Below are 25,954 nucleotides of genomic sequence, written 5' to 3' on the forward strand. Positions count from 1 at the left end.
GTAGACACAATGGACACACTGCAGCAGAAGGCTGATATGTCCCACAACTTCTGTGGATACGGCCTTTTTTGGAAACAGATTTTTCCCAAACGTGGACAAAGAACATCCAATTTAAAATGTGCATAACTATGCTACCCCACCTCACAGCATCTGTCCAACTAAATTTCATTGTGATGATCGTCGAGAATTTCCACGAGGAAAAACGCTAAAAACTGAAGTCACATTTAAATATCAAATACACACACGCAAACTTTTATCGACTTACAATCTTGCAAAGCCAGCCCATGATCTTAACTTTGCTGCGTAGGCGCTTGCTTGATGTCATTTCACGAGACTGACGGCTCGGTGCTTTATTCAGACACCAGCGTGAAACACATCAGGCAGATTGGACAAATGAACCACTCGCTGGGCTTTCTGGGTCCGAGCAGCAACTTTTCAATTTAGAAATATGTACACTCATCGGGAGAAGTGCTTCTAAATTGGCAAATACAATCTGTTTCTGAACGAGTCTTGAGACAAAACATCGGCTTATGATTGTGTATCTATCTGTGAGTTTTAAGCCATTTCACTCCTTAAAGTTTGTAGATTGCTCCAGCTTCTATCTGCAGGGCTCATCAGACGGTGCATGTTGACCAGAGTCAAATCTCAGGGAATGCATGCTCACACAGGCCACGGGCAGGCCTTGGAAGACTGAGCGACTGGCAGCTTCTCCACGAATCAGAATCACCCCTAACTCAACTACTGCCAACGTGCCAAGAGAAATAAAAAATCCAAAACAAAAAGCTACTTGAAACTTGCCCATATTTATTAACATTCAGCACTGATATCTATTATTCTAAGCGTAGCTGCACACTAATTGAATCATGACAGATGTTCACAAGGTTGTGTGCTCACTTACCTTCCGGGGGCCTCCTGCTTTCATCTCATACACATCGATCGTGAAATTAGATCGCCGACCAAATGTGTCAAACTGGATGTTTCCTGTCATACCTTGTACTTGGACCTGTCAGGCACCAAGAAAAGACAGATGACGCCTCTTCCTTACATCCTTTACTTGAACACATATTGCCAATAGCATCATGTTTTTATATTCCCGTCTGTCTGAGAGGGCGATTTGTTTTGACAGGCAGGTTTGGACTGATTATGAGCTCAGATTGACATGGAGGAGAAACTAATCTGTAAAATCGGGAAAGGACATATCTTAAACCCAGGGAAAGACACTTTTTGCTAAGACAAGGAGACGACTACGCCAGAATGACTGTAAATGCAGGGAGCAGTTCACTAATCGGTAAAAAGTTAATTTACTCACACTGCAGTAAGGAATGAACGTATTGACAAAATTGTGGTTTAATTAGCTATTATATTGATTGAAATAGTCTAGGGTGCTGGATTGGTTCCTGTACTAGTTCATGTTTGCATAATAATCTTTCAGACTGAAAGAAGAAGAAAGAACAATGAAAAATGGAAGTTAGATACTCTGAGGGTAAAATCAATAACTTTTGAAGGAGAACAGAGGGAAGAGTGAGATCGAGCAAAGACTCAACCGTCGGCTGAATAAAATGCAAATCGGAGACGATTACTGTGACAGCAGGGACCCTCGGGTCTTTACCATTTTGAGGGCTCTCTCGATGTCGATGCCTTGGCTCCAGGGCACGGCGGGGTTGGCGAGGCAGTCGCCTGCACTCCCCCGGCGGGACACGTCCACCCGCTGCCGCCGAAGGTACCGGAAGGCCTCCGCAATCACGAGGATGGCGTCGTGGGTCAGTGCTGACGTATACTGAGACAAAAGGCCACAAGAAACCAAAGTGACGTGCCAGTGACATCATGTACTGCTATCACAGCAGGGTGATTATTTCTTTATTATATACACAGAGAGCAGTGCTGCTGATGTAAAAAAGCAAGAAAATCAAAGCCTCTCTTCATAATTGATATAAAAATATGTCCAAGCATGAAAGCTGCCTCGATTCAAGGAAAAGAAAGCGAAGAAAGTTATTCTAGCATCAACTCAGTGAAATGATACAGACTGACATTCTCTTTGGTTGCAGCAGAATCACTACCTTTGCAGCAGAATCACTACCTTTTAAAAAAGAAGAAGAAAGGGAGAGAGAAAGCCTATCTTTGAAGATGTTGAAATTAAAAATGCAACTGCAGTATCGGCACCATGCCTCTCTGACCTTCAGCGGAGTGTTTTTGGCTTCTGGAAATTCTCTTTCATCCAGGCGCTCCCAGCGCTGGAGGAACTGCTGGACAACGGGGCTGTCTGGGTTGATGATCTGGAAGCCTGTGATGTTGGCTCCACCAGCAAAGACCCTGTCCAGGCTCACGTTGGAAAACCCCTGTGAGCAAAGAGCAACACTGGCTGCTAGTGGAGCGAGGCATCATTAGTAGCAAAGAAAATCTATTTAAAAAATCTAGCTGGAGCTTGTCCGTCATGAGCTTGTCTCATCACAGTGAAGTTCTGTGTGTGTGTGTGTGTGTGTGTGTGTGTGTGTTGTTCTTGTTTTCTTTAACTGCGTTGTGTTGAGTTTGTGTTTCATGTTGGGTGGCCTCACCAAGTTGGCGAGGATGTAGTGGTATCCTCGGCTGTTCTTTCCCGAGGTCACTACCTACAAGTGGCGGGAGGAGACGCACAGTGAGTCACGTGTACATCTCGAAAACACTGAGGATATTTAGAGAGGCTGTGATTCACAAATGACAAAGACCTTGAATTTCATAACACACACACACACACACACACACACACACACACACACACACACACACGCACACACCTACAGGGTAGTTGGTAGAAAGACAGGGGGAGGGGCATTTTAAAGCTACATTTGCGAGAGGCGAGAGGCAAGAGGGAGTGTGTGTGTGTGTGTGTGTGTGTGTGTGTGTGTGGACACATTTGTACATTTGTGTGTTTTTGTATGAGACACACATGAGAGGGCAGAAACTGTGATGACAGTGCTTGTTCCTTTTCATTAACTTCAACATGTAAAATAAGGTCAAGGCTCAAACTTCTCTCTCTCTCTCTCTCCCTCCCTCTCTCCCTCCCCCTCCCTCCCTCCCTCTCCCCCCTCCCTCTCTCCCTCCCTCCCTCTCTCTCTCCCTCCCTCTCCCTCTCTCTCCCTCCCTCCCTCTCTCCCCCCCTCTCTCCCTCCCCCTCCCTCCCTCCCTCTCCCCCCCTCCCTCTCTCCCTCCCTCCCTCCCTCTCTCTCTCCCTCTCCCTCTCCCTCTCTCTCCCTCCCTCTCTCTCTCCCTCTCTCTCTCCCTCCCTCTCTCCCTCCCTCTCCCCCCTCCCTCTCTCTCCCTCCCTCTCTCTCCCTCCCTCTCTCTCCCTCCCTCCCTCTCTCTCTCCCTCCCTCTCTCCCTCCCTCCCTCTCCCTCTCTCTCCCTCTCCCTCTCTCTCCCTCCCTCTCTCTCTCCCTCTCTCTCTCCCTCCCTCTCTCCCTCCCTCTCCCCCCTCCCTCTCTCCCTCCCTCTCTCTCTCTCAACGCAGCTGCCTGTGCTCCTCGCTCTGCCTCTTCCTGCTCCGTTTGTCTTAGTCACACAAGAGACTTAATTAAACCCAAACCGTCGTACAGCACCTGTCTGCCTGCAGACCCAGAGAGAGCTGCACTCGCTGATTTCTTTTCTAGTTCTCCATCAGCCAAACCTCCATCCATCTCCGTCTCTCTCTCTCTCACCCGTTCACATGCTCTCACTTCTTCTCTCCGTATCGGTTCTCTACTGCAGAGTTGCAGAGCTTCAGAAAGATACTGTGGGGGTGGAGAGTCGTTCGTTCGTTGTTGCCCCCCCCCTATCTTTTAACATTCTACACTCGCCCACAGTTTTGATAAGTACACTTACCGAAATCATCTAAATGTTAAATGTCCAGGGTGAAAATGATATTTAAGAGACTTCATAAAGATGAGGATAAAAAGAACGGGACTGAAACAAAGACATGGAAGGTGACAGGAAATCATCCTTTTCTTCAGTCAGTGACGTCTTTGCATGCCCCCTCACACCTGTGCCTTCTGCTAACTCCTCCACAGAGGGACTGTCCTTGATCCTCCCGAGTTCGGCCCTCGCACCGGCTCATACACTCTGAGCAATGTCAACAACAGAGCCAATTGCCTTTTCTTGGATATGCTAAATGATCTTACTGCGTTCAGCCTTTTTGTCCCTCCACTCCGCCGACTCTGAACGCCCCACAGCCTGTGTGTTCCTCATAAAGCAAAAAACAATAATTCCTGGAAGCTCTTCTGCTTATTGTCTTCCGCAATGTCGTGAATAAGCTTTTCATTTGCTATTCATCCATGTGAGAGGGAGCCGCAGTGACCCAGGTGTAACAACACAGCAAGCACTTAATGAAGCTGCCGTTCCCGGAGTGACTGGCTACCCGCTTGTCAGCAGCACGAGACTTCTTCATACAAGATATTTCGAAATGAGCATCAGAAGCTGAAACCAAGTGCTGTTCTTCGACTGAAAACTCATTTAGCTATTTGAGAACCATCAAAATGTATAGCTATACTATACTGTACACATGGACACAAATAATAATGTGGGAGTGTTTCTGTTTTCTGTCCACTGACGAGTAACAAGAGAAATTGCATTAAATGAATATTGAATGCAAAGTACTCTGAAGACAGTACATAAGCACATACTGCAGTATCTTTGTGGTTTTACTAAATTGCAGCTCAGTTTTAAAAGCTAGAAACTTCCTGGACTTAGAGAATAAATGCAAAGCTGGCTGGCTCCTTCTCTTCTTTACTTGCATGAAAAACACAACACCAAACACAACAACAGAAAGAAAAAATTCCGCTGCATTTGCAGCCGTGGTGTTGGAAGTGAGAACAGAGACGACTGAAACTGGGTGGTTCTCATTTACACTAAAAACCGTACAAGCTCTGATTGACACACAAAACGGTGTAGCTACAGTAGCTACGTAATGAGAATCGTCGTGTTTAAAGCAGAGTCAAACAAACCAATTCCTTTCAGAACCTGACATGAAAACACAAAATGTTCCGTTTTCACAAAATTAGTTTCTATGAATCTAGGTTCAAATTTGCTTTATTGGCGTGGCAATGAAAAGCAATAATTAGCTACGTATTGGAAATGCATATTACAATGATTACAGTTTAAATATTCGAAAATGTATTTTCAATTTACTAATTTAATTGATCCAGTGACAATATTATTTTATTATTTATCTATTTTACATTTCCTTGTTGCTTTGGACACTAACTAAAATAATGTGTCAAATGGAATAAATCATTTTAATTTGCACCAAATCATATAAAAAAATAATAATGAAGCATTTTCAATGAGGATCAAGTCAAAATAAATACAATCAAGGATTATTATATGCAGTCTTTCCACAGTTAGATCATACTTGTTTCAACGATCGCAGTAATTTGAATGTGGTTTGTGTATTTACATCAGGCTTGGTTGAATCATTATTACCAATATTTATCACTGGTTTTACCTGATCAGTCACTGTGTTTTCATTGTAAGCATCTAAAAATGTCAACATAATCATCCTGATATAATCTCTTCTACAAATACTCTATGGGATTAAGTTAGATTTACCATACTGACAACAGATTTGAATTGTTGTGTATTGACCAAGATTTTAAAGTTTTTACACATATTAGGGATGGTGACATTTTTGAACAACAACTCAAAACGTGCTCTACCATCAAAAGATTGAGAAAGCAATTATAGCAGTCATGATTTAAGGCAAAATTCTTAGAAACTGTCAACAAAGAAACGGTACACTGCTCTGGGAAAGGATCAATTTATCTGATTTGCGCTGGAGTTTCTCCCTCCTATGTTGCCAGTGGTGTTCTGAAAAAAAGAAAAGAAGCATCTGTGCCTAGCAAATATTTTTAGGATCCTGATGCTCCAGTTTCATGCTCCCCTGGGTTAATCTTCTTTTTGTGAGTATATGTGAAACCACCAGGAACCCAGAGCAGGTCAGGCACTGCCGTCACGTGTCACAGGACCCATATCTCTTTCTCTCCGGACACTTCAGGTCAAACTAGACCTGCGAGAAGGAACCCGCTGCGCTGATCATAATGGCTCGGCCCTAAATTTTTAATGCTCATTGAATGTAGATGATATCCGTGCCGTGTCCTGTCAACGGGTTTTTCTGCCAAGAAACGTGGCACTGAGACAATTTAGGTAGGAAGAAGACCGAAAGCTAGCAGACATGGGTGTTTGACAATGTTAAAAGATCAACTTTGGAAATAAGTTCTAGTGTCACAGCTTCAGCCAGTCTGTAGTTTTTGAATTGTCTGTTTCCTGTTTTTGCCACATTAACTCTCATGTCATCTCAGACCCTGTCACTCCCTCCTGCTCTCAATGACCTGCTGAGTGCGTTCACCTGGCCGGCCCCCTCCCACACTCGCCTGCCCCTCATCAGCTCATCAGCCCTTCAGTATATATACCGGTCCGTCGCCGCACTTCTTTGCCACATTGTTTAGTGTGTAGACCTGTAGCTCGCCAGCATTTTGTTATTCTGATCCTGCCTGTATGCGTTTCCTTTTTGCCTGCCCCCACGCGTATTGGCCACCTGGTTTGAGCTCTTGCCTGTTCATTGAACCTTTGTTTCTGCACTGGAACTGTGCCGTGCTATTGGGTTCTTTGCCTGCCATTGTGTGAAAGCCTGACAAAAGGGAAATGCACTCAACTTGTTTCTTCTGCCGTCAAGGATGCACAAAATGTGATTTGAAAACATAGCTGTTTCCTTCAGAACTCCACTGGGCACCATGAAAGACCAATAGCTCGACATTTGTGGAAATATGCTCATATGCACCTTGTTTTCAGTCTGTTAAAAATGACATTCAGGAGGATGTGAGCTTTGCTTAGCAGTAAACGACTACCATAAAGCTCAAATGTAACTTACAAGCTTTTTAAGTCTGTAGCAAAAACCAAAACATAAAAACAAGCTGCGGTTTCATGAGGGATTGTGTGCCACGCTATTTGTCGGCCATGGAGCTGTGAATTCCTGGATTCTTCATTAGTTGCAAAACTTTCAACAAGACGCCTGGAAGCACTTTTTCCTTTTTTTTTTACCTTTCAGTTATTGTACAGATAAAATAAATGAGACATTTGTTTTTACAGAGCCTGGACAGTCCTTATGCTGTTAAGATAATCGCCTCCTGGCCGCATTCAGCACACAGTCTCCTGCTACATCTGTACATTAGTATTCACCTCTTTGTTGAGGATGTAATCAGAAATGAGGGGCAATTTCTCTGTGCTGTGGTGGGGACAAACTGCAGCAGAAAGAGGGAGAGCAGTTGTCTCAGGTCCCAATTATCGTTACTTGTCTATCCTCGGGGCTCCTGTCGCCCACCAGTCGGGATGAGCAGGGCTGTGCGGTGCTGTTTGATGCCTGTCTGAGTCGGGCGGAGCTGCAGGACGATCGGGTCTGAATATTCCTCCGGGAACAGACTCTAATTAAGCAGCCTGGAGCCACAGTCCCGTGCAGCGCTGGATGTCTGCCCAGGTGACTTCAAGAGGATTCCACTCCCCTCCCACTGACGGAGGCCCCGCTTTTGTTACAGTGATTTGTCATCCGCCTTCTTCGGAAATGGGACGGACATCGTGAGGGCCGTAACTGTCCCTTTTCACGCAGCCGACTAATTATTGCTATGTTAGTAAAATGTGAGGAGGGATGTGACTGTCCGAGAAGTGCATCAACGAAAGAAAATATAACGGGGGAAGGACATGGCTGTGTATCAGTCAAACACTGCTCCAAATACAGTGCCACTGTAAAAGCTATTGTTCAACGATCTTCACTACAAAGCTGAAGCCTTGAAAAGAAGCTGGTTGTGCCGGTTGTTGAAACTTATGTTTACACAAAAATGCATGAAAAAAATCCTATTATTAATATTATTATAATCCTTATCTTTTAGTGAATTAACTCAGAACAATAAAACCCCATTAAATGCAATTTTTTTTGCTAGTCTTGTTCCTGGGACTGTGAAGAGTCTGATGGTGTAAGCAGCAGGAAGGCTGTGTGTAGCCGTCAGCTACATAACTTCATACAATCTTCTTATTGAATGCCAATTTCAGCAAAACAAAAACTGTGTATGAATTTGTAATGTTCTTACTTTCCTTGCTACAGCTGCCAACTCCCATGCCTGTGTGTTTGAGGTTGTTTTTTCGCAGAGGTAGCTTTTAACTGCGACTCCTCTTGGGTTTCCTTTAGACGCCCGGGCTACAAAGGAGGCTGCACAAAAACATCCTTTATTACAGTCGATGGTTTTCAGGAGCCATGTTTTCTGTTTGTAGTTGAAGTTAAGAAAAGGGAAATGGAGGCCTAAGTGAAGATGGTTTCTCTTGTTGTTGTCGATGTTTATTTGTTGGGCAATATAGTTGCAAGAAGCAGTATCACATATGCACTTTCCAACAGTTTTTCATTTTGTCATATTTAAGTTAAGGTTACAAGTAGTCATCCAGTCATGGCCTGGTGACGAAGACTTGGAAAATGAAGCGAGCAAGGAAAATGCAAAGAACAACTAAATGTATGGTGGCCTGTCTCTGGTAATATTAATATGTTCCCTATATTAATATCTTCAGCTGTTATGATCCATTATTTTTGTATGGTCTGAGGCCAATTCATCAAAATTATTATGGTGCCTTGGTCTTTCGTTAAAAGTCCAGTACTAGTAATCTAGAAAAGTGTCAACGAGTTCACACCATAGCAGTTGTGTCTCGTGTCGTGTGCTTCCTTTAAAAATAAGTAACGGTGCCCTATTTATTTTCATTTAGGTTTCTATCACTCACTATGTACACACAATGTGTATGTGCACGAAACACAAGCTGACCAGGACCAGGACCTCCGCAGCTCTCCACAGAAAGGCGGCCAGAGTCGGCTCTTTTCCCTGTGGAGGCTCTGGTCCTTCGATGTCAGGGGCACCACGCTGCAAATGTTTTGTGAGTCCGTGGTGGCCAGGAGCATTTCTGCTGCTGGGCCAGCACCCTGCGGGTGACTGACACCAACAGACGCTACAAACGGATTATGGGGGCTGGCTCAGTCCTGGGGCTGGAGCTGGAACCTCTGCATGTATTCGTAGGGAGTTGGATGTTGTCAAAACTCCTCTTCATCATGGAAACCTCTCCCATCCTCTATACGAGGGGTTGGGGAACACCCGGCATTAGAAGAATTAATAGAAAGAAATAGACAAAAATAACATCAAATAGTTGACCAACGTGTCCTTTGGGGAAGCCCCTTCCAGCTGTATGTCTGTCAAGTTATGGTAAGGGTTCCAACAACATATGTGTCATTGCTAACAAGCGTAATGGCAACTGTCAGGAGAGAATAGTGGACGCTGAGTGTCGCAGTTTACCGGAGATATGCACAATCGATTTGTGGAGACACGCTCGCGGTGATGAAAAAGGCCTATTTTCGAGCGTCATTACAGTTCAAAACATGCACCTGAACTGGATACGTTGCAAGGACAAATGCACTTGGATAAATTTACTGCTTCTTTCGCTTCCACGAGACGGCTCTCTGACAGGGACAATTATGCCGACCTGTTTTGCCGGTGAGTGAGCTGAGACCCTCAAAGGATGTTATAAAAATTGAAATGGCCTTGATAGGAAAACAGTTCCCCTCCCCTGCTCTACGCTGCGATCACAGCATCGTAAACCTACTCTGAGCACTTGGGGGTCATTTGAGATTATTGAGTCGTATACACATTTTTGCATCTAGCAGCCTGGCTCTAAGGCTATACTCTCAACCATCGGCTGGATCAACATGAAATTTAGTAGAAACCTTCGAGGCCCCTGGAGAATAAATCTTAATGACTTTGGTCACTGACTTTCCTCTAACATTTCCTCTAGCATGCTCGGCATGTCAAATTTCAAATTTGCCCCGCGCTACAGCCTCATGCTATGTTAGCGCGCCATCAGGCTAGATTAAAACAGCAACATGGGATTGAAAATAAAAAAATGAACCCCTCAAAAAAAATAATTAAAGCCATGCCAATAAAACCAATGCCCACACAGAGCTACAGACCAAACTACAATCCACATATGACATTAAATGACATCCACGCGGGTGTAATCTCAATAATCCCAGTGTCACATCTTGTTTTACTGCCCTACTCACCTGCTGTGGAATTCCAGTGCACCTCTGGATATTGAGCCCTTCTACCATTTCCCTCCACAGGAGCAGACAGGGAGACTCACAGTACATGGCTCAATTCCCACAAGCTTTCTGCCCTTTCAATCTTTCTTTTTTTCTTTCTTTCCTTCTCTCTTACTCTTTCTCAGTCTGTCCACTGAGCAGGGAGAGGCTGGTGGTGACGGGTCCTCGCTGGCTGCGATTATGAATCCGCCGTGCTTCTATTATTGAGGAGAAGCCTTAGAGGTGTTTATCGCTCCATCGTTACTTTACTGAAGGGATGGGCAGACTGATATTTCTAAAGGTGGTAAGAGAGCCAGCAGGGGAGGGAGAGAAAAAGAAAAACCCAGTGCACATTTATCAACAAATAAAGCCTGTTACAACCGAAACTACCCAGATAACAAAAGCAATTAGCGCAAATTGAATGATAGATGTCTGCACATGAATCCAGACATAACACGGTGAATGCAAGTGTCAAACTAAATCAACAATTATTTCACGATTATGGTCTATTCATGAGGTCCAAGCCGATACACAGATTAAACAATAAATCATGTCCAGAATGGTTGCTTCCTTATTGCCTGAGTGATCTCGTTATGTTTGCTCACTCCTGACTTTGTGAGAGATCTTCCCTGAGGCTAGGAGGGTAGGCTATTTATAGTAGGCTCATTGTTGTTGCTGTTATGGGACAGTGTGTCCTACTTACACCGGGAGCTGATATTACATTAAAGCAAGTGTTGATGTCACAGCTCGTACAAGGAGTCGCTCTCCGGAGATTGCAGGCATGTCTTCCCATCCTCAAGCATCTGGGGAGGCGCTTTTTTCTCGACACATGCTGCCAACAAGGCCACCATTCGCATTGATCCGCCACAGTAAAGAGAATGTGATCGGATCAGCCTGGCGTGTAGGCAATTTGAGAACATTTGAAGAAACCCTCTGAACCGATGTGAAGGGCAGAGAAAAGGACATTTTGCCTAATTAATAAAAAATGTTCTGTGCTGCTACAAAAAATATCCCCCCGTGTCGGAGCAAATGAAGACAAATCCGCAGTGAAGGTCAGAATAAAACTCGTAAGGCCGGCAATTATGACGATCATTAAGTAGAGGGCAGATTCCTTTGCACACAAATTTCTCGGCAAAGACCAGAAGGTTAAGACGTGCTCTGGTTAGAATGAGCTCACATAAACATGCACGTGGAAAACAGACTTTTGTGTGGGTATATCAGTTTTATATTAAACATTACTCTGCTGAGCGGCCGTGTGCAATGAGTGCAATAACCTAAACTCAAATAAACGCACATATTCACATTTTATTTGCCTACAAGTGCTCGTAGCTACACGAGATGGGTCCTTCAAAAAGGTTTCCGACTGCCTCGACTGCATTCTTAAACCTTGTTTCAGTTTAGTCAATCAAAACTCCTCGGCTAAGGTGAGGGAAAGTACGGCTGCACGATTAAAAGTAACCAAGTGCTGCTCCAGCGTCAAACATTTTATAGACTCAACTCTCCTGCCTGACCTCGTCCCCAGCACTTTTCCAAGCACTTCAGCTGTATAACTGTCACTATCTGCTCCTCTGTGTGACACCCAGCCCGAACGTGGATGTGTCTGTTGTTGTTGTTGTTGTGCCTGCTGTACCTGTGCTTTTGACACGATGACCATCAGCTTGATTTCTGCCAGCTCTTTATTGGATCTGCTTGTCTGTTTTGGACCGCCAGCGCTATTTCTGCCTCGCATTCTCGAAAGCTTTTTATTGGACTTCACTGAAGCCGCCTAGAGCATCTGCATTTGGGTCCAACCCCCTGTGGTCCTGTAACCTTGCTCGCACCAGTTGTGACAATAACACCACAAGTCCTCCAACTCATACGAGGAACTACGTCGTATGTAGTAAAAACGGCGGTTTCCTAAAATAGTGCCCCTACCGGCGAGGGGAGGTACGCCACAAATACTTTTCGCCTCAGGGCCTTGTGAGCCATTATTTGCTTTACCAACGCATGGTTGATGAGCTTGTAAGGGTTAGGGTAAGGTGGCAGAGAATCAGCAAGATTCATTTACAGAATATAAGCAAATCCATTGAAATATACAAACTTGACAAGCTTACCAGGTCCACCACTGACCTCTAGCCGTTTACATAACGACTGCTGAAGGTCTGCGGTCTTTACAATGACAACATGGGTCGTGATAAGCTCCTTGAACCAACGACCTATCTGGCCCTTTTTTTGGTGGAGGACAGGCTCCATGAACAATATCACGCTACTTTAATGTTGAGAGGACAGTAATTACTTGTGTGGCTGTATGAGGTTGCATGCCAGGAACATGTTAACATAGATTGGTTTAAGACATACAATTTCCTGGTGAGACAAGTCTTGTATCTAACTAGTCTAGTGTTACTACACGCTTTTAAGTGTCTCGACTATACCGGAATGTGTCACTAAAATGTTCATACTTGTAATTCTATAGTCTGTGGAAGTAGTCTATAGATGTTTCTTTGTCATTACTAAATTCATTTCAAGGTTGGGAGTAAGATCAGAAACATTGAGATTTGGTCACCATTGACGTATCCAAAGCTTGACGCGAGTGTATCACTGGTATCTATTCAACTGCACGCACCTTGAGAAGCACTGCACTTCAAAATTAATTTGCAAGACCACATGTGCAACATGGCATCTAGTCCTCCAAATAAACAATAATGATTTTTCTGAGTAAGCAAGCCGAGTCCAAGTTAAGCCTCATTAAATACATTTTTGGTAATAATCTTTTTTCTTCTCCGGCGCAGCCTCAGCAAATCAAATGGCAGGCATTATCAAGCACTAAAAGACTCGGTGGGAAAAGTGCAGGCTGATGATCACCTAGGAAACAAGGACGAGGAGGCTGTTTAATTTCTCTACATGAATTAAGCCCAGGTGACCTCAAACAATGTACGCACCAAAAGAAAAACAACAAATAACATGCCGAAATTGAATGTACCCGCCTCATCTATTTTAACATAGTTTCTCAATGAGAACGCTGAGAGGTTAGACTGGCCACTCCTCGGTGTTCAGAGTTACAACACGAAGGTGAAAGTCTGGAGAGAGCCTTATTTCACTAAATGTGTGTCATGGAAATTATGTTCATGGTAATAAAAAAGTTATTAACTAAGAAGGGATGAAACATGCAGAGGCATGTGGCTGAATTAAAGGTATTTAGCGAAATTATTTTTTCTCAAACAAAGTGAGTCTGTACCTGCTCCAGTATGGAGTTGATCCTGTCCACCTCACAGTCGATGAGAAAGCGTTTCTCCTGCCGCCGGTCCATCTCCTCGATGATGCGCCTGTACTCCATGGGGTCCACAATGTTCCCCACCGAGCGAGCTGTCACCTGCCAGTTATTGGCTACAGCCGACTCCATGATGGCCTGGAGGATTGCAAAACCTGGAGGAGCAGAGGGAGAAGAGCTCCGTCACACAACCGTCTTTTTGGTTTTCAGAGCACGGCCGCAAGTAAGTGTTGTGCGGGGAATCCAGACGGCTGTAAAGAAGAGCTGCGAGGGCATTCTGGCTTTCGACAATGGTTAACAGTGTATTCAATGTCTGAAAGGATTTTGTCTTACTTTTTACCGCAACTATTAACAAACCCATGATGCATTGTTGAAATGTTTATCTGAACAATAAAATCCTCTTGTGAGAATTACCTGCACTCACGCTATATCTAATAATCTGTCCAGAGTTGCTATCCAAAATAAATGGAAACAGAAATATCTAGAGCGGAAACACTGAACTTCAATGTAAAACCTGTTGATGGCAATGCTTGAAATATAATATATATATATATATACATATACATGACATAATCATATTTGGTACTGTCAGATACAAAATCATTTCCTCCTTATAAGAGAAGCCTGACAAAATTTAGGCAAGTTCGACAGACAGGGCAACAACAGTCCACAGACAGGTCAACACACCGACAAAGGTTTAAATTTGTGTTAAAGGCTGTGGCATCTATAAAAGTAAAATAAAATAAACTAGAGAGGTCACAGAGAATAATGGGTGTCTCCTGCTGTCTTAGCAGTGAGTCACACAGGAGGTCACCACAGCTTTCTCTTTGCTGGCTCACTCGTGGATATTCAGACTCCCAAATTTAAGGGCGAGAGTTGATAAAGGACAGCACATGTGAAGCGTAGCAGAAACTCATACAGCAAATACAGTGAAGCAAACTGCTAAGGAAGCAGTTGAGTGAGCACAACTGGAGCCGCTCAATGGTGTTTCTACTTTGCAGAGCTCACTGTGCCATGAATCGGTAGATGAGAGGAAGGAGCTGAGCTGACTGTGACCTGGCTCAGCAGGGACACTCAGAAAGCACCATTCACCCACAGGAATTTGGATGGTTCCACTGATAGTTGACTGCACGGTCAGAAGTCATGACTGGCCATAGAGGCACTTTCCAAACCAACCTGATAGACACGATTGCGAGTCTGAAAAAAAAAGACGCAAGAAAGGGTTTTGTTATCTCTGTTTTAACTAGTTAAAGAAAGAGAGGGACTGTTCCAGGACGTCTTGTTTTAATGACTTCCTGGTTTCATGGAGCCGATTCGACACAAGTTCTGTTATGTGAGGACGAATATGAGTCACATACTTGGACCTAGAAACACATTACACAAACACACTGTTCTCCGGCTCGGTACCTACAGCAATGCTTACAGCCAGAAGGGATAATTATATCTATTCCTGGGTATACTGGAAAAATGCCATGAAATTCAGACACTTTTCCAAAAGGTCAGGCTCTATGGCTGATGCACTTTTTCAACTACTTAAGTTACCTATGGTAATTATGTACATTATCAAAACAATAATAAATGTAAGTCCAAAACTGAGTTAATGTTAAAATTCTCCGCAGTGTAACAGTGATTAACAATCAATTATAAAAAACATTTTAAACTGTAATACATTTGATTTTCTTTACACAACTAGATTATTAAGTTTATTCTTCTGGACAATTGACACAAGATCATTGAAAACACTTTTGTTTGCTTGATTGACCTGATGGGAAATAGGTCACCACCACCACAGGCATGCAGCCATGTTGCCTTTTTAAAGTGTTCAATCCTTTGTCAGGTATCCATTTGACTCGGTGCTGAAACAGCAGTGGTTAAAAATGGCTGTTTAACCAGTTCTATGTAATCTCGCTGAATATAATTGACATTTGTGCACCTCATAAAAAAATCCAGCTCATTTTTTATTGAGAATAAACAAGGATAACTAGGATGAGCCATTTAAAAAGGGAGCATGTAGCAAGAGGCAGTGACCCTTGGAAAACAAACGAAAAACAAACAAGGGATAAAAGGACTGTAAGCAGAAAAATGATTAATAACGGTAAAACAGAAGAATAAACAACAGCTCACAAGAGACAAAATGCCAGAGCTTGGAAATGATCAACATACATACAAAAATCTGCATATTTCTATAATCTGAGGAAGGGTGCACCGAATACGTTGAGTGGTGGTGAAAATGCATGTTGGCAGAAGCTCATTATATTCTGTATCAGGTCATAACTAATGGACAGAAATAAACAGTGCTTATTTTTTTTGTGTGCTGTTTTTACCATAGAATCAAAAACACTACAGCTGACTGGACCAAATGAGCAGAAGCAACATCACATGCTGTGCTAACCTTTTCTGGCATGGCAGAGGGAATAACTGCTGATTCCATAACAAATAAAAAGTAGATGTTATTCCGGGTGTTGAATAAGTTTTTGTAAAATGTGTTTATGTAAATACGAGTGGGCTACGGAGCGTCTCTACCGGAAGCTGGAATTACACAGGCTAAATGCTTCTCACTCCGTATCACAGTCAAGTGATGCACAACCTCCCTGCAGCACAGAGCAGACTGCACATCACTATCATGGCTTCTTCAACCGTTATACTTCACTCTGTATGTTTGTCTTAGCAGCTTACATAAAAGAAAAGTTTTGTGCTCGTTATATTTTAGAATGGGTTATACAGTTATCCATGTATCATTAAATAGCACTGTGAAAAGTGTAGACAACATTGAACTACTTATTTTGGTTTTCAAAGACATCGAAACTGTAAAAAAAAAAAGCTAAACACATTAAAATCATCCTTTATGTCGACTAAATGCCAACATATCACGATCTGTGCCTTCCACGTCCAAAGCAATCAGATCTAGCAATGGAAAGATTTATCAATGTAATTGAGAAGAGTTCAAAGACATACTGATGTAGGTCTTCAGTATTGGTGTGTAAATAACCCAGAATAAATCAAAGACACTTCTCCTGTCAGGCAGAACAGACCATCACTTATGACTCAGAAATGTTAAATACATAAAATCAGCGTCATGCAGTCACAGCGAAAAGAACTCGCTCGGTCAGCGGTGACCATTACTTATGGACATGTGAGCTGACGTGTTCCCAGAGGAACTCCTAAGTATTCAGAGCACGGTGACTCAGCTGACATGTTCACCCTCCGCTCCCCTGCTGGTGACCTTCAGTGCCAAGTGCTCTGCAAACAGCACTCAGATCAGGTGCGGCTTTTAAAGACAAGTGACTCTTGCTGGGCGCCGACACAATAGCCACTCAGGAGTCAAACGAGGCAGAGGAGATGTACGTCCATATGTCTGATCCCTCGGGGAGGTTGATTCAAATGGGGTGTCAGAGCGACTGTCCTGTCTCCCTGCACTGTGAAGAGCGTGACCACAGACGGGAACTGCCAGACTCTTTCATCGTCCTGACTTTATCAAGTCAGAGGCAGACACATGTTGGATTTTTTTTCCTTCTTTTTATCAGCTCAAAAATATCAAAACAAGGCTCCAGCATCTCTCTGGTGGCAGAGGGGAAATGAAGAGGCAGAGTGTCATCTCTCCTCCCAGTCTTCAGACACAGAGCACCGAACACCATAAGCCGGGATATGCATTGGCATTTTGAAATGTGTTAGTAGTTGGTTAAGAAAAAGGATTTGGGGGATTTATAAATTATCCTTCGCTGACACTAAATTAAGCTGGATATTCTGGATTCAAACATTTGCATGAGGTTGTTGATGTAGCGCTCCCGAGTGTGCCCGCAATCAAAGATGTGTGGAAGTAAAAGCAATTCAAAATGTCCTGAGCTGAAGGAATTGAGTGAATTCGACATCCCGTGCGCTCTAACATCAATAGCCACCATGTAAATGTGAAACCTGATTGTCAAAGGACACACAAGTCTCTCGGTGAATATTAACTCCGACGTGATTTATCAGTCAGTGCACAGATGACAAAGACTTTTGGTCGTAGAGTTTTGGTTGACTTTGTAAACAGATGGTGTGCTTTACAACAGCCAGCAGGCAGGGCGACCATCAAGGGCATCTTTCAGAGTCAATTATTCAGCACCATCCCGAAAATAAGACATTTTAAAAATCAGGGGCATATTAACTTGAGGCGATGTATAGCACCGAAAAAGGTGAAAAGAACATTTTATAGAAACAGTGTTGACCCCAGGGGAAATAAGAATCGGTTCAAGATTTTGTTTCGGTGTTATATTTCCTTTTTTCGGCACGCTAATGCACAGAAATCTAGACTCACGGACAAACTACTCTCCAGCTCTGCAAAGCTTTTAGCTTCTCCCGGCTCAACGCTTGAGTTTCACAGCCTGCACAGTATATTTCACTCTGGGGATGGAAGCTGCAGTTTTCAATAAACAAAAGTTAGTGACTGCATTAGAAAGTAAAGGCGGTAGAAAAAGCCTACATGTTTTCCTCACAGAGGTTGATAGAGACTAAATGATTTCCGTTAATATAGGACTAACATCTGTCAAGTGTCCAGACGCGCGAGCCCTGAGTGAATGCTAATGTGGCAGTGTGTCAACGGAATGTGTAAATAGGAAACTGTTCTCTAAATACATTCGGTCGGAGCAGGTTGCAGGACTCCCTCTGTCCCCAATGGCACTCAATTGCTGGAGATTGCTTTGCAACAGCCATAATGAATATTTTCTATCAACGATGCATATGGCTACATATATGTGAAAGAGGTTCCATTGTTTCCACTGCTGAAAATATCGAACCCCAAGAATAAACAATGCAATGTGTTGGTTGATAACAATATGTGTGTGTATGTGTGTGTGGGCGACACAGCCAGTGTGTATATGTATGAAAGCATGTTACTGCTTTTAACAGCAAATACTGTAAGAAAAATGTATTACTTGACAGTACGATTTATCTTACATCTAATATCTGATAAACCAAATAGTTAAAAAAAGACACATTTATATAATCTTTACACACACACACACGGTTGTATGCACACACAAACACACACAGTATCTCTAGGCAAAGAACAAAAGGGAAGAGAAAGAGTTTTTACAGCGACATCTGTTTCATCTGCAGTTCTGCTGCATCAGTACCCAAACGGACAGTTTGCTCTTTCATCAGCTCACAACTGAAATCAGATTTAACTGGCAGCTTCTCAGGGAGAAGGGAGAGAGGAATACCGTCCGCCTGCAGAGATAAGTGGTCACATGAAGCGTACCCGCAACACGATGACCATGGGTAAAATGTTTTAATAAATCATGCAAATGAGCCTGATATTTGCAGTGCAAGAACCAATAACGGTGTGTAACAGGAAGTGGGGAAACACTTAAGCGACTACAGAATCAGGTACAGAACAAATGTCACATGTCAACAGTGTAGCGCGAAAAACTGAAAAGTGTAATGTTCCATATTTAATGCTCAAGTCTACACGCAAGAAAAATTAAACGATTTAACCCACTCTGCTTTTAAATTTGATCAGAAAATGGACCGACATCACTGGGCAAAGATAACGGCCATTGTTGGAGCAGGGAACACAGAGCAAACCTGGCCTGCATGTGGGAATCTCTTGGATACATGAGCTCAGTAGCCCACACAGCACTGCCCAGGAGATCAGCTTCTACTCCTCTGATGTGGTATTTCTGCTGCGCTGAGTATTGGCTTTAACAAGCGCAGCCCAGTTTGGCTGTTGTGTTCAAGTGTGAACACAATGATATTGTAGGTTACTCACAGTCCTGTACAGCACGTTGGACTGGAAGCATCTTCTCACTGGAAAATTAAATCATTGGTTGTTTTCCTTTACGTGACATCAAAACAAATATATACAGTATGTTTTGTATTTCTTAAATCATGAGGTAACACGTTTTAATCAAAGGTAGAATAATACATTCACCAGGAGATTTATTTCCTCTGTGGCAGAAAGAGACCGACTGACTGACGCCCTTGCTGGCACCGGTCCGTGTGTTTCCTCTTGTCTGTCTTCGACAGCGGCTTCACATGACGGCTGCGCGTGGTGTGCAGGCTCGACTGTGACTCAGTCGTCCCTCCCCCTCCCTGGAGAAGGTGACCTCTTTAAAAATTCTCTTGCAGGCATCTGAACTGCTCCGTTGTCATGGGATGCCCAATGCTGAGCGCGACACCAAAGGGAAACTCGGACAAAGCCACTGAACCTACTTCAGAGAAGTCTGCGAAAATCTCAAACAAGGATGACAGTTTTCAGTGGGCAACGTTAGTAAAAGCCAGTGAAATAAAAGTAAAAGGACACTTTTTGAGTACATTAGCCTAACAACGCCTACTCCCAATGCAGACCAATGCAGATAACAGCTCCCTGTTCCAAATGAGCTGAACTGCAAAGAGCCCTGCGCCCCCACACCACCCACTCCTGCCAAATCCCTGATCAGAGCTAATCAAACTGATTCTTTTCTAATGACAGCTGCAAAGTTGCTCACAGAATGTTGAGCATTTCTCCTCCTGTTCCCTTTCATCTTTTATGTAAGCTTTTCATTAAGCAATCCATGAACTTTAGTTGCACTTTAAGATGATTCACATTCCGAATATAAAGACGGAGTGAGAAACTGAAATACACGCATAGCAGAGATATTTGGATTTGAACCACACACAAAGAAATGGAGCAAGCTGGCTCCTGACCATCACTGAGAACTGCCTGTGCTATTTCTACTCTCCTATAAAAAAATAACAACAACACCCTCCCATCTCTGCAGCAAATAAATGGCGTTTCCTCTTGGGTAAACAGGGAAGCGCACATCACATCAATCTCTTTCATAATGCAAAAAGACCACTGTTGTAATGGCCTTTTCGTTATACTGAAAGCAAGTGTCCGGAAATAGATAAGAGGCGTTTTAGCAGCACCGAAACCAAACTCAAGGCATAAACAGAGCAGTGCCTCATGAAGAAGAGGGGCTCTCTATTGGTCACCTGCTTTCTTATTTGGTTTCGGGAAAAACACTACGGTCAGAGCAGATTAGATGTGACAAGCTGGATCTCACAGAACAAGATGGGAAGAGGGGGGGCGCAGCGAATTCATAGTAAAAAACATTTGGTGCATCTGACAGCATGTCTGACGGTGCTTGGTCCTCTGTGCCATTTGCTGTAGTCTGACGCAGGAGAGACACAAAGGCTTTGCTGACTCCTCTGTTCCGTCTCCCGCTCTCCGTCACCGCACAGTTTCATTTCTCTTTTCTATTCATTCGAAGACGGGGCTATTTCTCCGTCTGTGAGCAGCCGATGACAACAATGTTGAGCTGCGGGGGGAAGAGAACCTTCACTTCAGCTGGAATAAACCTCTCGGCCCTTGTCGGCTGCTTACTCCCTGAGCCGACATGAGAGAGCAGACGTTTAAAGTAAGAGAGGGATGGGGGGGAATCACACCTGGGTCAAGGTTAGATAATCAATTATTAAAATCATCCTGTGTATTGATTTCTCTCATTTTTTTTCCAAGTGACAGCATTATGAGTCAAGAGACAGGGGGAATGGATAGATAATGACTGTATATTGATAATAGTAACAGATATGGCAAGTATTATTGATCTCACGCCCGGTCGCTTATTGACAAGATTGCAAGACGTCTACGCTCAGATTAATTTCAATGCCTCCATAAAACACACACAAATTGGTGAGTAAAAAGTCCGCTTGGCTGTGTAACACACATTTCACTGTTGTCAGCCCTTAATATAGCTCACACCACAATGTTTCTAATTAGGTATATGATTTTAGTGTTGACTTGATTAGGTACGTTGACTTTTCAGGTATTTGATTTGCTGTTCTTTCACCATGGTGTCCGCCTCATATTCCCGCAGGTGTACAGTGAAGACAATATAATCCGACACCTCTCGCGACTACACCGCTGGTACACTCCTGCCAACATCTTCTGTTCTTCATTACTGTTCAGATTAACTTAGAGCCCCCTTTACTGCCAATACTAGAGAAGGTGGATATCGTATTGTGACACTAGCGTTGGTTATAGAAAGTGACTGTGTTTTTCAAAATATAACAGGAAAAAAGCCCCCGTCAGTGAAGCCTTCTGGTTTCTGTGGAAGCATTTCATATGATACTCCACCTATATATTCAAATCCCCCTATTCATTTGCCGTCCATTTGTAAGCTAACTCCACCACAGAATAGAAGTATGTATGTAATAAATGATGAATTAAAAAAGATCCAGTTCCCAGTATTCACAGAGCCGTGGGGGATGCAGGAACTGTCCAAGGTCCTGAAACAATGATCTCTGCACTGAGACAACTCTTCCATCCTGCCTAGTTACACTGGAATAGTGGACCAGCATTCAGCAAACTACCCGAAAGATGTGTGAACGGACACAGAGAGAAAAAAAAGGTTTTATTTAAATCTGTCTGTAACTCACGGATGATCCATGCTGAGAAACAAAAGCATCAGATTTGATAAACTTTGACTTTCGTGTTTGGTAGTCTGCATTAATAATTCACACACGTATGATCTGAAGATACGACGGGCACGTATACTGCAGTGTGCGGCAGAGTGTCTGCAGCATACGTGCTGTTGGATGTGGTCGTCAGGCTGCAGGGCCGCTGCATGCATCGATGTGCATGGATCAATTGGTGCCATTTGAGGCATCTGGCACAACAGAGTGAGCCCTCGATCACAGAGGTTTGGTTCATGCAGAAACACTCAGACGGATAAATGCCTCGGCTGTATCTTCTCAGTGAATGCACACCGCTCTTTGAGGTTTTCACCAATGAGGTCAACGCACAGTTACACACACGACGCAGCATCTAAGCTGCCTTTCCAAACACACTCCATTCCCGGCCGTAAATCTAAAGGCAATCTGATTCCCAGGGAGAATGTAAAATCCATTCAAGAGGAACCACAGAGCAAAATACATGTGTTCTCCATAAGAAAACAATAGAAAAAAAATATGAACCATTCTAATTTGAAAGTTAATTAAATTTGACGTTGTCCTGTCTGACCTTGGAGATATTATTTTCAGAGCGCAGTCTTTCTCATCTGCACCATCGTTGTTTTTCAAAACCCTTCGAAACCCGTCTTAAAGAAAGGCCCCTCTTCCTCACTACTTGGATATGCTGTTACATGTGTATCCCAGTTACACTCTCCTTTGCTTGTTTTCTATGAGGCATAATAGAGTCCTTGAACAAGGGGGCAGCAGCTCTCTTGAAGCAGAGGAGCTTGATTAATGAATCCCTGCCTCAGTTCCAATATTAGCGCCTGGGAGGAACACAGTGTTTGCCCACAGAGGAGGGGTCAAGGCCTATTGATATGCGTCCATCTCGAAGTGAAGGTGCAGTAAGGTGTTCATAAAGTGGAACAGCTGCTCGGTGCCATTCTCTCCTTTTGTCTCTCCCACTCTCTGTTAATGAGCCCGTGTGCCTGGCTGCTGAGCGCAGCTATTTAGCATCGTGCAATTAATCAGATGTTTCCACGCAGAGACGAAACCAACCCGACATTCAGCAGGAGGGCGGTGTGATTACACACCGAATGCAAATTCCCCACCAGCCCGACCATCCCCATTTGTCAGAGCAGCAGGAGAACGCAGGAAAAGCTGCAGTTAAAAGTTGTTAGACTGAAGTTCTTCATTTCGCTGGCAACGACAAGGAAGAAAGGAAGATCTAGTCTGCGTTATGTTGGGTACATGAATCAGGAGACACACTAGACAGTGAGGAATAGGCAGCACAGTACATGCATTTACGCATTTACTCAGGTACTGAATTTGGTTTTTTTAACTTAAATTTTATTTTACATTGCTACTCTGTGTTTCTACCCATAACCCTACAATTCAGAGGGATGTGTTAAATTTTATAATACATTTATTTGTCAACTTGAAGTTAAATCATGGTGTAATATTATAGGTCAAGATAAAGAATGTTTTTTTTCAAAAGCGTCCAGCAGTATACAGACCTGACATTTAGCTCCACCTCTACCAGCTACATTATGATGTACAAATGAATGCATCACAATAAAAATTTGAGAGTTAGAGTTTTAATACTCTACTCATTTTACCTCAGTAAAAGTACCTCTTCCACTTCTGCTAGTTAATTCAAAAAAGATTTAATTAAGCATACAAACTACAAACAACTCATTTGATATGACGCATTCATGTGTAATCAAATAACTCTTATGTTAAAACGTCTCCACCTCTGGCACCTACAAGGTTAAAATGTTCCATATACATTTATGCATATTACATAAATACTAATAACCCCACACTAGGTAAAAGTGGCAGACAGACAGGCGACATTCTCTACATAATAACTGCTTTTACTTTTGATACTTCATTTACAGTTTAGAGATAGAATTGCACTTTTACTTGAGTAAGATTTTAAATGCAGGCTCTTTTACGTAGTTTTTATGCTTTTACTTAAGATCTAATTCATTCCTTCAACACTGATCTCACTACATTAAATACAAAATAAAAACTGAAGACATTGCTTCTAGCTAATATTACACTAACTGACAGTATTACAGCGTGAGATGGAAACAGCAGAAGAATCCCTGGAGGTCATTGTATCAGAGAGGAATAGAAAGGAGGCGCACCATCATCTCCCGAAGCATCTGACAGAGAACATACAGTACTTTATTTTATATTTCTTTAATGAAGTGATGATTCTCAAAATCACCCCAAAGACACACATTAGTGGAAGTTGTATTCTCTATAGAGATGATGTCTTGTGAATATGATTTTTCATTTTATAATCCACGACAGAAGTTGTAGTGTTTTTCAGCATGATTTTAGTTTTTTCTAAAAACTGCAGCTCAGGGAAATTAGTCACTCCCCCGCTGGCCCTCTGTGCTTTTATCCTGGTTGAAGGCAGCTATTTGAATTATCGAAAGACATTCTGTTAAACAATTATTATTTTATTATTATATAAAGATTCCGATTTGTGTATTGGTGATGCAATTTGGAGTACTTTAGATTTTTTACTACTTCCTATATTCCATCAAATGCTAAAAACAAAAAAATAGAAACACATAATTGAAATACTGTTTTCATTCATTTTGTTGTTAGAATATTCTGTAAAAAAAAGTAATTTAACTGCCATGAGTGGTATACGAAGGTATATGCAGTACATACAATTAGCAGTAAATAAGCTAAACATAAGAAAACCGGGTGTTGTCCTTCTTTCATTGGCAAGGCCCGGATGTTTCCCAGGTCAAGAGGTCGTTACTTCCAGAGGCCATTATTCTATTTAATGAGGACATTTCATAGCCACGTTGGATAGGTGATGTACCTCTGCAGCGGATAAACATGTCTTTAATGACCCATGTGTGTAAAGGTGTAAAGTTAAACTCTTTAAACCTGGTTAAGTCAGTAAAATACTGCTGAGGGAGGAAGGAAACCCCGACATGAAAGTGAAGCTGAACTGATAATATTTCCAATTTGAAATACACATTGAAAATTAAATGTGCTGTTCATGCATGGGGACATTAGGTTGTATCTCTAGGCGTTTTACTTTCTATTAGTCAAAATTTCATCCAACAGAAACAGTTTTGATGGTGGCTACGCCTTCAGGCTACGAATAAATATCCTTTTATGGAGTGTGATGAAAGGGGAGACAGGGTCCACTTTCTGCGAGATCTACTGCAGGGGGTCGACAATTTCATTTTAACGATTTCTTCAATCTCAAGATGAGTTTCAAGCCGCCTTTGTGTTTGTTCTGACGAAAGGCTCTGTCCAGACGTGGCAATTGTCCTGTTAAGGGTACAGATCACGGTTTCCCAGTGATTAGAAGGAAGCAGGTTGTTGAGGCAGTTTTCATTTCTGTGTTGGATTAAGGAGATGTAATCTACAGACATGCTGCTGCCTCCATTCTTAAACCCTTGGACTCTGTTTATCATTCCCCCCCTCAGATGTATCACTGCTGATGCCTAGGGTACTCACCATTGAGTGCGGGTGGTCCCCGTGGCAGAGAGTCAGTCATCTGCATTGGCATTTGCTTCTATATGAAGCCATTATTGGAGATCTTGCACCCTATATTACTCTGATATTGGATTGGTCATCTGGAACCCATCAAACTCGCTCCAGTGGTTGGTTTATACCTCAAGATCCCTGAGTTAGCACTGAATTTGGGAAATCTGCTTGTATTTTCTGTGCCCACAACTCCTCATTGTTTTGCAGCGTGCTTTAAAACTTAATTTGCTGATGTTCAATTTAAATCCAAAACGTAGTAATTTTTGCTTTTTTGTGACAGTTTGGTCACTCAACATTGTTTTAAATGAGGGCAACCTCACAGACCTTCTCGAGTATAAATAAAGGTTTCAGTCAGCTGAAAAATACAGCATATTACTGTCATATAAACAGTCACACAAGCATCTCTCAGAAGCCCCCTGATTCTCCCTCCCTGTCTCTCTCTTCCTGAATAAAGTCCTGTCACTATAACGAAGATTAAGCTGACAGTTGGATGAGTGGTGGGTATATTGTTGCCGGGCGGGAAGGGACTGGCAGCCGAAACAGGACAACTAACCAGCCTCTCGGCAAACACAAGCTGTGCAGCAAGTGGGGATCCATCCGAAAACTACAGTTTTTACACTGTGACACACTGTGGAGCGGGGGAGAGTATTACAGATGATGGCCCGTCA

The 25,954-nt window shown here is 42.9% G+C and overlaps 1 protein-coding gene across 5 annotated transcripts in view; it reads right to left on the reverse strand.

Annotated features, from left to right (window-relative positions):
* The window catches only part of LOC118301639 (glutamate receptor 3), a 61,988-nt gene that overhangs the window by 23,294 nt on the left and 12,740 nt on the right, over positions 1-25,954 (reverse strand). For all 5 annotated transcript variants that reach the window (XR_007030417.1, XM_047330525.1, XM_047330526.1 and 2 more), the window contains exons 4-8: positions 13,320-13,507; positions 2,553-2,606; positions 2,175-2,336; positions 1,610-1,777; positions 899-1,003 (exon numbers count right to left, since the gene is read on the reverse strand). Coding sequence is in view for 4 of the 5 variants with exons in the window: in XM_047330525.1 (XP_047186481.1) it covers positions 899-1,003; positions 1,610-1,777; positions 2,175-2,336; positions 2,553-2,606; positions 13,320-13,507 (677 nt within the window). In the remaining variant the exon portion in view is untranslated. The remainder of the gene's footprint in view (positions 1-898; positions 1,004-1,609; positions 1,778-2,174; positions 2,337-2,552; positions 2,607-13,319; positions 13,508-25,954) is intronic.

The sequence above is a fragment of the Scophthalmus maximus genome, chromosome 2, assembly GCF_022379125.1.
Source record: "Scophthalmus maximus strain ysfricsl-2021 chromosome 2, ASM2237912v1, whole genome shotgun sequence".
Lineage (NCBI taxonomy): Eukaryota > Metazoa > Chordata > Actinopteri > Pleuronectiformes > Scophthalmidae > Scophthalmus > Scophthalmus maximus.